Source organism: Piliocolobus tephrosceles, chromosome 3 (assembly GCF_002776525.5).
Source record: "Piliocolobus tephrosceles isolate RC106 chromosome 3, ASM277652v3, whole genome shotgun sequence".
Classification (NCBI taxonomy): Eukaryota; Metazoa; Chordata; class Mammalia; order Primates; family Cercopithecidae; genus Piliocolobus; species Piliocolobus tephrosceles.
The window spans coordinates 170224804-170237544 of record NC_045436.1 but is presented as its reverse complement, the minus strand read 5'-3'; the positions used below and the strand labels follow the sequence as shown (position 1 = coordinate 170237544).

The 12741-nt window shown below is 37.8% G+C and overlaps 1 protein-coding gene across 4 annotated transcripts in view; it reads right to left on the bottom strand.

Moving 5' to 3' along the window:
• The window catches only part of FBXL5 (F-box and leucine rich repeat protein 5), a 46515-nt gene that overhangs the window by 23303 nt on the left and 10471 nt on the right, over positions 1-12741 (bottom strand). For 2 of the 4 annotated variants that reach the window (XM_023206935.1, XM_023206933.1), the window contains exons 2-4: positions 7500-7715; positions 3510-3605; positions 966-1152 (exon numbers count right to left, since the gene is read on the bottom strand). In XM_023206935.1, the coding sequence (XP_023062703.1) occupies positions 966-1152; positions 3510-3605; positions 7500-7634 (418 nt within the window). In that variant the 5' untranslated portion in view covers positions 7635-7715. The remainder of the gene's footprint in view (positions 1-965; positions 1153-3509; positions 3606-7499; positions 7716-12741) is intronic. The other 2 variants (XM_023206936.1, XM_023206934.1) reach the window with 1 other exon arrangement.

Sequence of the window (12741 nt, the reverse complement as noted above, 5' to 3'; positions counted from 1 at the left end):
AGGCCAAATATTTTAAACATAATACAGCTACAATTTGCTTTGAAGGAGTGGGAAAATAAAATGTAGTAAGTGTGATGCTTTTAAATCCCATGTTATAATTACAATTAAACCAGAGACAACAAGTCTTAGCTTGGTAACTAAAGCACAAGCTATATTTCAAAGTAAGGCATATAAGCTTTATGGGATTAATTATAGCTTAACTTGTAAAATTATTTGTTTCAACATGCATTTCATCTACTTTGTTAAATAAAAATAAAAGGACCAATTTCAAAAAACTCCAAGCTATTTTAACAGAAATCCCATTGCTGCCACCAATCTTGAAGAAGTGAACATAAATAATTACTGAGGAAGTAGTTTATTTTTTTAAAAAGGCAGCATGTTTTATTTGCATTTCTCATTTGTATTCTCAGAATAACAATACAGAAAAACTCTGCCTCTAGTACTTGTTCCTCTGAATATTACTGGATACAAGCTGAAAAAATGATATACAGGAAAGGATGAAAATAAATTATAAATATAACTGATTTTGAAAACCAATGAAAAAAACACAAGGAAAGAGAAAAGCAGCCACTATGGTCAATAAAGCTCAGGAAGCAGGATGATAACCACAAAAGTGCTCTGTGTAATGGTAGTTTTCAACAATTTTGACTGATCAGTTTTGAGCAGGCCAGTGCTCTATACTGGTAGTTTTCAATAATTCTGATTCACTCATATATAAATTCATTCAAGAAACACTACACTGAATATGTCCCAAGTATATGTTAAATTACCATACACAACACTGAATTCTAAAATGAGAACCTTTGTCTTCAATTAAATTGATACATGAAAATAACGCCTTTAACTGACCACAGTACAGGCCTAACTTAAATTATTCCTCAACCGAAATCTACAATTCATATCAGTAAGATGTCAATGACCTTATAACTAATAAATTGTCGTTTATCTATATATATGAATCTCACCTTTATCTGACTTTTCATCCACAGAATATTTAAAATATTTCTGTCGCTCTTCAGCATGATTCCATAGGCTAAGACCTCTAAGGAGTTCTGCAGTATCCTTCTGAGAGCAGTGTTGTGCAATCACTTTCTTTTTAATATCCTTAAGCTCCTCATAGGTAAAATATTCCATTAACATGGGCTGAAAAACCTAAATTAAACAAAATATTCATGAGGAGAGATGCTTAATTCGTGTTGTTTCACTCTACACCCTTTTAAATTATTAACGGCTCGAATGTCGTATTATGATCATGTATCTCAAAAAGATAAAAATTTTAGTTGTTACCACTGAGTTAGTTTATCTAAAAACTGCAGAGAAAAGTACATCAAGAAGATCCTGGCTAGGCATGATGGCTCACGCCTGTAATCCCAGCACTTTGGGAAGCCAAGGTGGGTAGGTCCCCTGAGGTCAGGAGTTCGAGACCAACCTGACCAACATAGAGAAACCCTGTCTCTACTAAAAATACAAAATTAGCCGGGCGTGGTGGCGCATGCCTATAATCCCAGCTACTCGAGAGGCTGAGGCAGGACAATCACTTGAACCCGAGAGGCAGAGGTTGCGGCGAGCTGATATAGTGCCATTGCATTCCAGCCTGGGCAACAAGAGCAAAACTCCATCTCAAAGAAAATAAATAAATAAAATAAATCCCTCTTGTTATGGTTTCTCCAGTTAATAAATCAATCCCAAAACAATTTTAAAGCATGAGGACCAGAAGGCTTTCCCTTTATAGAATCTGTCAAACACTCTTAATCATTCTGTTAGATGTTTAGGTCCGTTAACTGCCTTCTGGTACTAGAGTAACTGAATTCCACCCAAACTGGGCCTCTGCCTCACATGAGAATGGTTCCCAGTGTACTGGAACCATAAAAGTCAGAACTCTATTGAAACACTTAACTTTTCAATACTGTTTCTGGATTTTAGAAATGTTCCCTCAAATCATTATTTTACAACAGTGGTTCCTGTAAGAATTATCCATGGAGATTTCTTCTGCTAAACAGATGCTTAGTCCCAACCTCCAATTTACAGAATTAGAATCTTTAGAGGTTGGAAACAAGGCTTTTTTGTTTTGTTTTCACTTCCACAGATAATTGTGATGGGTATCATACAGTTAAAAAACACTGGTCAGTCTACTAAAATTCAGTGGTTTCAACACTGGCTGTATATTACAATGAGTTGGGGGGCCCTGAAAAAATACCCAAGTCAATGCATGTCCTCTGATCTAACTCTGATGTGATTTGTCTGGAAAGGGCTTAAAATACTGTTGGGGTTTCTTTTGTTTGTTTGTTTAAACATCAATTTGATTATAAGGTGAAGCTATAGTTGAGAATCTCTACAATAACTGATTTACAGTTGAACAGGTATTCAGTTCCTCATAAAATCATTTATCTATTTCTTTTTTTTTTGAGACGGAGTTTCGCTCTGTCGCCCAGGCTGGAGTGCAGTGGCCGGATCTCAGCTCACTGCAAGCTCCGCCTCCCAGGTTTACGCCATTCTCCTGCCTCAGCCTCCCGAGTAGCTGGGATTACAGGCACCCGCGAACTCGCCTGGCTAGTTTTTTGTATTTTTTCGTAGAGACGGGGTTCCGCCGTGTTAGCCAGGATGGTCTCGATCTCCTGACCTCGCGATCCACCCGTCTCGGCATTTATCTATTTCTAACTCTGATATTCATCCCAAATTAGAGACAGAAGAAAAAGGGAAAACATTTTGCCCATTCATTCAATGATACCCTAATACATGTATAGTAGGCTTAAGACTAATAAATGTCTTTGTTTGTTTGGAGACATGGTCTTGCTCTATCACCCAGGCTGAAGTACCATGGCACGATCACGGCTCACTGCAGTCTCAACCTCTTGGGCTCAAGCAATCCTCTCACCTCAAGCTCCCAAGTAGCTGGGAAGACAGGCACATGCCACCATGCCCAGCTGATTTTTTTAATTTTTAGCAGAGATGAAGTCTCTCTATTTTTCCCAGGCTGGTCTTGAAATCATGAGCTCAAGCAATCCTCCCTCCCGCCTCAGCTTCCCAAAGTGCTGGGATTATAGATGTGAACCACCATGTCCAGCCAAGGCTAATAAATTTAAAACCACCATTTAAACACTAAAGTACACTGCTGGAAAAAAAAAAAAAAACTTAAAAAATCTTTAAACACAGCATGAAAATGTAAAAAAAAATTTAGAAGTTTAAAGAATCCTCTAAAGATTCCAAAAAGACATTAGGGTAGCATAAGTTATTAACATTTAAGACAGAGCCATTTACAAAAAAGAAGATTATTTCCTGAGTAAATTAATTAAATCATCTATTCAATGAAAAGCAACAACTTTTCTGAGAAAACAAAACAAATGTTTTTTTTTTCCCTTGGGTTTTCTTCAGTTCCCAAAAAGAACTGGGTTCTTCTCTCCATCAACCAGGCACATCTTCCTATGCATTATTTTGAAGATGCTCTAAAGCAAAATAGTATTTTAAGAATGTTATAAATCTAAATCACAAGAGGGAAAAAGTATGCTTACCTCCTCTTCCTCTTTCATGTGAGGAAGAAAATCTCTTGTAAAAGCCTCCAATCTCTCTTTCAGCTGTTTTGCATAATTTAACTGTTCATATTCATTCTGGAAACCAAAAAAAAATACACTTTTATAATTATAAAAGTTTTGCTTCATTAATTATGTTTGGTCCCAGGAAGGCAGTTTAAAATGTGACATAAAACCTCCGGAAAAAAAAAATAGAGAAATTGCAAAGTGGTTTCTGTACTTTTAGCATAAAAGATGTCCGTAAAACAGTAAGCTTTGGATTACTTTAGTAATGTATGTAACCCCATATTTTTAAAATATCATAAAAAGTCTAAAAATAGCAAGTATCTGCCCACAACTTCTATTGATCTGATTTCTAATTATATATTTATATAATTTCTAAATGTCAGTTGTCTTAATGTATCTCCAAGCCTAATGAACTGTATCAATACAGAATCTCTTTATGGTCATCTAGTGTCTCCTCCACTAAAAAATTCAGAATATAGTTGACCCTTGAACAACACAGGTTTGAACTGTGCGAGTTCACTTAAATACCAATTTTCTTCTGCCTCTCCCACCCCTGCAACAGCAAGACCAATCCCACCTCTTCTTCCTCCTCAGCCTACTCAATGAGAGGACAATGAGGATAAAGACATTTATGATGATCCACTTCCACTTAATAAATAGTGAATATATTTTTTTCTTTCATATGATGTTCTTAGTAACATTTTCTTTTCTCTAGCTTACCTTATTGTAAGAATCCAGTCTATATATATTACATACGATATATGAAATAATTGTTAATCGTTTTATGTTATTGGTAAGGCTTCCAGTCAACAGTAGCAGGCTATAAGTCAAGTTTTGAGAGATTCAAAAGTTATACATGGATTTTTAACAGCACAGGATGTTGGCAACCCTAATCCCCATGTTGTTCAACGGTCAACTGTACCTGTTAACATTATACTGCTGGGCACGGTGGGTCACACCTGTAATCCCAACACTTTGGGAGGCAGAGGCAGATGGATCACCTGACGTCAGGAGTTCAAGACCAGCCTGCCCAATGCAGCGAAACCCGTCTCTACTAAAAAATACAAAAATTAGCTGGGTATAATGATGGGCACCTGTAATCCCAGCTACCCAGGAGGCTGAGGCAAGGAGAATTGCTTGAACCTGAGAGGAGGAGGTTGCCACGAGCCGAGATTGCACCACAGCATCTCAGCATGGGTGACACAGCAAGACTCTGTCTCAAAAAAAAAAATTACTTGATGTAAGGTCATATATATCAATATCAACACTTCTAAAGGCAAGGTGCTCACTATATCTTGAAGTAAATCATTCTAATTCTGGGCAATTCTAAGGATCTATAAAGTTCTTCCTCATAACCTAAAATTACATTTTCCCACTTCTGTATCAGCCCGCTCAAAGCATCTAGGAAATTTAAAAAATAATGAAAACTTTTTTTTTTGGGACAAGTCTTGCTCTGTCGCCCAGGCTGGAATGTGGTGGCGCAATCTCAGCTTGCTGCAACCTGAGGTTCAAGCTATTCTCCCATCTAGCCTCCTGAGTGGCTGGGACTACAGGTGCACAACTCCCAGCTAATTTTTTTGGTATTTTTAGTAGAGATGGGGTTTCATCAGTTGGCCAGGCTGGTCTTGAACTCCTGACCTCAAGTGATCTGCACGCCTCAGCCTCCCAAAGTGCTGGAATTACAGGGATGAGCCACCATGTCCAGCCTATGAAAACTTAAAATATGAAAATATTTCATCTCTGTTAAGTCCTCTCTGGTCTCTTTTTCCAGAACTAATTTATTCAACTGCTTCCCAATATTCAATCCAATGTCTTATTCTCTTATGACTTTACACATTTTCCCTAAGCATATCCACATGGCTTCCATTCCTACTTATATGTTAATAATAACTATTAAATTTGATTTTTCATACTGGGTCACTCTTCTGACCATGAAATCCATCTTTATCACCTCCTATTAATAAATGCCCATCTGGATACACAAGCAGTTCAAATCTAATATGTCAAGAATGAATCTTTTTATGTCCTGACCCTCTTCTATATGCTCTAGAAAGTCAGGCTGAATCCTCATTTTTATTTCTTTTCTTTTCTTTCCTCCTCCCTTTAAGTAAAATCACTACATTCTATCAATTTCATTTCCTACATAACTCTCAAGTCTGATCCCCTCCCCTTTATTTCCACTAGTCATGACTTTAGTTCAGATCTTATTGAAGGTGTATTCATGTGGCAATACATAATATGATACAAAATTTGAAGAATATAAAATAATATTCAATAAAAAAGTAAATCTCCCTTCTATTAATGTTACTATCTAGTACCCTACCCCTACCAAACCTCCCACACCTCCCCACCAAGTAGCTACTGAGTATTCTTCCAGACACTATTAGAATAATGTTTAATAATGGTCTTTCTCCTTTAGTCTTTTATCTTTAATCCATCCTCCCTAAGGTGCAGAACAGCCTTTCCAGAACATAAATCTCTAGGTGAAGAGTATATGGTGGCTTAAAAGAGTTGTAACTTAAGCTTACACTTCACCAAGCCAGAAGGGAAATAAACTAAGATCAAATTTCAAAATCCTATAATATATAAATGTAATTAAGAAGAAAGTCTCTCTATATCATTATCCTAAACTATACCCAGTAACATCTTTAGCTCACTGCAACCTCCACCTCCCAGGTTCAAGCAATTCTCCTGCCTCAGCTGGGATTACAGGCACCTGCCACTATGTCTGGCTAATTTTTATATTTTTAGGAGAGAAAGGTTTTCACTATGTTGGCCAGGCTGGTCTAGAACTCCTGACCTCAAGTGATCCACTAGCCTCGGCCTCCCAAAGTGCTGGGACTACAGGTGTGAGCCACTGCACACTGCACCTGGCTGGCATTCAATTCTAAAACAAGTACAATTTATAAAATTAAAGTGTTTATTCATTCTAGGTAATAATTATACCTTTGGTCACCATTAACTGGATTGATAGCTTTCCTTTAATAATTCAGCAAATGTTAACAGAATGTAAAAATTTTATAATTAAAACTTCAACTTACAAAAACAGCTTTAAGACTTGATGAGTAGTATTCACTATAAAATTTTATTAAACAGTAATAAAGAGGTAACTGATGAAGACTCTCATCAAACCTGAATCAGGCTCCTCTGGGCCCTCTTCTCAACTTAGGCCTGACCTTATACTCTGTTCTTGTCCTGCTTAGTCCAGTATTAGCAAAAATCCTGCTGAATTGGTTTAGTGAAAATCTCTCAGTCTTAGTATCTGATCACTCTCTACATCTGATCAAACTACTCATCCTTCAATATATTATCCTCCTGCCTTCAGCAAGAATTTTATAGTTAGTCTAGCAAGAATCCCCTTGGCCTTGATGTTTCCTCAGTAGTTTTCCACCCACTCTTCCCACTTTGCCACCTGGATATAAATCCCTACTTGTCCTTACTGTATTCAGTGTTGGGCCTGATCTCTCTCTCCACTACTGCAAACTCCCCACTGCAGTAGTTCTTTTTAAATAGTCTTCCTTGCCATCTTTAACAAGTGACAAAATATTTTTTTTTTTTTTGAGACAGAGTCTCGCTCTATCGCCCAGGCTGGAGTGCAGTGGCGTAATCTTGGCTCATTGCAAGCTCCGCCTCCCGGGTTCACGCCATTCTCCTGCCTCAGCCTCCCGAGTAGCCAGGACTACAGGCACCTGCCACCACCATGCCCGGCTAACTTTTTGCATTTTTAGTAGAGACGGGGTTTCACCATGTTAGCCAGGATCCAGGATGGTCTCAATCTCCTGACCTCGTGATCTGCATGCCTCGGCCTCCCAAAGTGCTGGGATTACAGGCGTGAGCCACCGCGCCCAGCAATAATTTTTTTTTAACATTACATCATTTACTATAAAACAGTGACAAGTTTTGCCAATGGCATACCAGAAGATGGCACAAGTTTTGACAGTTAAATATCCATTTTTGCAAACTTACCTTAACATTCTTCAGTCCCTTTTCAAAGAGGCTAAGCATCTCAGAGAGTTTATTGTCAGAATGTACATTATAAATGGTCTGGCTGCGTTGTTGAAGCAAACCAATAATGTATTCATTTTCAATCTGCTCATGCATTTTGAACTCCTTGAAAGTAGCATACAAAGACTGCAGAAGAGCACGGAAATCGTTGTTGTTGGAAAAATTGGTTTTAGAAAGCTGAATAAAAATTTAAAAAGAAAAGTGTAATAAATACGTGCAAATATGCACAAATAAAAAATATTCAAATACATCCCTATTCACTTTTGCACACAGCATACTCCCTTACACTTGGTTAAAGTACAAATAAAGGAAATTCATAAATTAACAAGTTATAATAGTATAATAAAAAGTACACTAGGCCAGGAAGATGTTGGTTTGCATTCTGGAGGGCTTGGTGATACAGAAAAACGATACATGCACAAATCATCGTTTCTTTAAATAGAAGAGATTAAACCACACCCCTTCTAAACCTAAAATTTCATTACTCTATATGTATGCTAAATACAGGCAGGCAGAAATTTTAAAGAGGGAAACTTGATTTTGTTAAATACAACAGACAGGTAGATGAAAGGGGAAAAGCTACTAACACCATACCTCCTAGACTTGCTTTCTAAAGTATCTAGTATTGCTAAAATGGAACATAATCTAAGCTGTCTTATTGCCTGTCATCAGCTGGAATGACAGTCTGATGACAGAGCATCAAAACAGATGACATACAAGCTCCTAAAACAAAATTATTCCTACTATACATAACAGAATTAACTATCTTCTATAAAAGGTAGTGTGGATTATGCATTTTAAGAGTCACTTACAGTGAACCAGTTCTAAAGTCAGATTCTCTAGGATGGGATACCGGTTCTACCATTATTTAACTGTGTAACCCTGGGTAAGTTACTTTTCTTTCTTTCTTTCTTTCTTTCTTTTTTTTTTTTTTTTGAGACGGAGTCTTGCTCTGTCGCCCAGGCTGAATGCAGTGGTATATTCTCGGCTCACTGCAGACTCTGCCTCCTGGGTTCAAGCGATTATCCTGCCTCAGCCTCCCGAGTAGCTGAGATTACAGGTGCCCACCACCGCGACTGGCTAATTTTTGTATTTTTTAGTAGAGACAGGGTTTAACCATCTTGGCCAGGCTGGTCTTGAACTCCTGACCTCATGATCCACCCGCCTCGGCCTCCCAAAGTGCTGGATTACAGGCAGGAGCCACCACGCCCGGCCTACTTTTGTTAATGTGTTAGTTAACCTTGATGTCAAATGGGTATAATAAAACATCTGTATTTCACATGGTTGTTGGCACTCAATAAACATTATCTATTATCATTTTGAAAATTAAATATTCATTTTTTATAAAGTCATACATTTTTTACTCTATACAAATATTTACTGAGTAGCTATTATGAGGTAAACACTGTTCTTTGGTACTTGGGATATATCAATGAACAAAACAAAGATTTCTTGCCTTTATGGAGTTTCCATTCCAGTGAAGGCAAATAAGACAATGAACAGTTAACTGCAATACATAAGTAAATCATCTAGAGCAAGAATTGGCAACTTTTCTATAAAAGGACAGATAACAAATGTTTTAACTTTTGCAAGCCATGTGGTCTGTAGCAATTATTTAACTCAGCAGTTGTAGCACAAAAGTAGTCATAGACAATATGTAAATGAATGACTGTAGCTGTATTTTCATAAAACTTTGTAAACACTGAAATTCCAAATTATATGTTTTTCACATGTCACAAAATACTACTCTTCTTTTGATTTTTTCCAACTATTTAAAAATGTAAAAGTGATGCTTGGCTCTTAAGCCACACAAAAAACACAGGTAAGACAGATTTGGTTAAATATATATTATAGATTTTTTTTAAAATCGTAAGAAATGCCCCACAAGATTACAATAAAATCCATTAGTGGCTAATCTCTGCAAATATTATCATGTATCATTTTTTGGGGGAAAAAAAAGCAAACTTAAAAATAGCCTTAGTAGAAGCAGGACAAAATCAAAAGAAACCATTAACGCTAGATATTATTTTTTTAATGGCAAAAAGTAAACACAGTCAGCCTCCATGGGGATACAGAAACCACAGGTTCAACCAACTGTGGATTGAAAAAGGCTGGGCATGGTGTCTCACACCTGTAATCCCAGCACTTTCAGAGGCTGAGGTGAGTGGATTTCCTGAGGTCAGGAGTTCGAGACCAGCCTGACCAACACGGTGAAACCCTGTTTCTACTAAAAACACAAAAATTAGCAGGGAGTAGTGATGTATGCCTGTAGTCCCAGCTACTCGGGAGGCTGAGACAGGAGAATAATTTGAACCCAGGAGGCAGACGTTGCAGTGACAGAGATTATGCCACTGCACTCCAGCCCAGGCAACAAAGCAAGACTCCTTCTCGAAAAAAAAAGAGAAAAGAAAATATTGAAAAAAATAAAAAGTAAAAATAACAATAAAAAACAATATAACAACTATATACATAGGATTTTCACTGTATTATGTATTATAAGTAACCTAAAGATGATTTAAAGCATACGGGAAGACGTGTAAGTTACATGCAAGTACTATGTTATTTTATATAATAAGGGACTTGAGCATCCATGGAGTTTGGTATCCATGGGTGTCCTGAAAACAATCTCCCACAAAATAGGAGGATATCAAAGGAAGACTGTAAGGCCCTAACATGAGTTAAGAAAAATAGTATCTTAAAAGACATACAGGGAATTTTGCATATATTCTCATTAGACTATTAGAAATTCTTTTAGATCTAATAACACATTAAGGTAGAGATTAGTTTCATGCCACAAACTGACAGCCAAATTAACTATAGTAACTATATAAAGAGATTCTAAATTATAGATAGAATCTATATCCAGCTAATCTAGCACAGTAGTTAAAAGCACTGACTCTGGCAAGATTGCCTAGGTGTAAATCCATTCTGCTAGCAAGTCATTACATTTCTTTGTACCTTAGTTTCTTCATCTGTAAAACAGGGCTAATAATATTAACTACCTCACAGAGTTCTTGTGAGAATTTTTTTGAGACAAGTTCTTGCTCTGTTGCCCAGGCTGCAGTGCAGTGGTATGATCATAACTCACTGCAACCTCAAACTCCTGGGCTCAAGTGATCCTCCTGCTGGCCTCAGCCTCCCGAATAGCTGGAACTACAGGTGTGGTATGCACCACACCCAGTTACTTTTTTATTTTTTAGAGATGGGGCCTCACTATGTTGCCCAAGCTGGTCTTAAAGTCCTGGCTTCAAGTGATCCTCCTGGCTCAGCATCCTGAGTTGCTGAGATTAGAGGCACAAGCCACTGCATCTGGCTACCTGTGATAATTTAATAAGTTAATATAAAGAACACAGAATATAAACACTACCTAGGCATCTGCCAGCCTTACTTAGTAGGCTTTTCTGTTATTAATTCTGTACTCAGACTAAAATAAAATATCATTAGAAAGAAATTGGTACAGCCATTATGGAAAACAGTATGGAAATTCCTCAAAAAATCAAAAATGTAATTTTCGTAAGTTCCAGCAATCCCATTCCTGAGTATATGTTCAAAGTAAATAAAATTAGGATCTCTAAGAGATATCTGCACTCCTATGTTCAATGCAGTATTATTCATAATGGCCAAGATATGGAGCCAACTGGAGTGCTTGACCACAAATGGGTAAATAAAATGTGTTACATATAACAAAATATTATTCAGTCATAAAAAAGGAAATCCTGTCATTTGCAACAACATAGATGAACCTGGAAAACAGCTAAGTGAAATAAGCCAGATACGGAGAGACAAATAATGTATGATCTCACTATATATGGAATCTAAAGTAGAACTCATAGAAGCAGAGAGTATGAAAGGTGGTTGTCAGGGAGCAGGGGATGGAGAAAATGGGGGATGCCGAACAAAGAACACTAACTTTCAGTTCTAAGATGAGTATGTTCTGGGGATATAAGGTACAGTACAATGACTATAGCTAATAATACTGTATTATGTACTTGAAATTTGCTGAGATTACATCTTCTGTGTCCTTACCACTCCCATACAAAGGGTAATTATTTGTTGTGATGGATGTGTTAATTTGATTTTGGTAATCATTATACGATGTACATGTATATCAAACCATCTCATTGTACACCTTGAATATATACAATTTTTATTTGTCAATTATACCTCAATAAAGCTGGGAAAAAATGATCAACAGATTAACAGATCAAGTTAAATTCTTGGTGGAGAATATAAAATATTTTGTACAACAGGTTGAGGAAGTAAGATTTTTATCTACATTAAATCCTCAACATGTTTGTTGATTTGATGAAGTGAAAACAAAGCCAAAAAAAAAAAGAGCAACAGACAGAAAAGTCCTTAAAGATATTACCCAACTCAGTTTTTCTCCACATGAAAAGTGCAAATGTTTTTAACCTGGTACCTAAAGTTAGTAAATTTAGCAGTTAAAAGAATAACCAGGGCCGGCACGGTGGTTCACACCTATAATCCCAGCACTTTGGAAAGCCAAGGCGTGTGGATCACGAGGTCAAGAGATCTAGGCCAACATGGTGAAACCCCAGCTCTACTAATCTGTACTAAAACTACAAAAATTAGCTGGGCATGGTGGCACACGCCTGTAGTCCCAGGTACTCGAGAGGCTGAGGCAGAAGAATGGCTTGAACCCGGGAAGCAGAGGTTGCAGTGAGCCAAGATCACACCACCACACTCCAGCCTGGAGACAGGGTAAGACTATGTCTCAAAAAAAAAAAAAAAAAAGAACCAGAATATACACAATTTAACTTTTTTGACATCTGTTTATATGAATGGTTTTTAAAATTGTTTGCCTTCACATATATGTTTGGACGAACGGAGGCAAGATGGTGCACTTCCGGGTTCTTCATCCCCCCCTCCCAACTTTTTTTGTCTTTTTTTTTTTTTTTTTTTCCTTTTTGTGGAGAACGGGGTCTCGCTGTATTACCCAGGCAGGTCTCGAACTCCTGGGCTCAAGCTATCCTCCCGCCTCTGCCTCCCTGAGAGCTGGGATTACAGGCGTGAGCCACCGCGCCCGGCCCCCCGCTCCCAACTTTTCCTGCACCCGCGAAAATGCAGCCGGCGACCTGGGACGGTGCAGACCAACTGGGCATGCGCCAAGTGACGTCAATCCGAAGAGACCAAGATTTACCTGGTCGCACCTGCGGAACGCCCCCCCCCCCCCCCCCCCCCC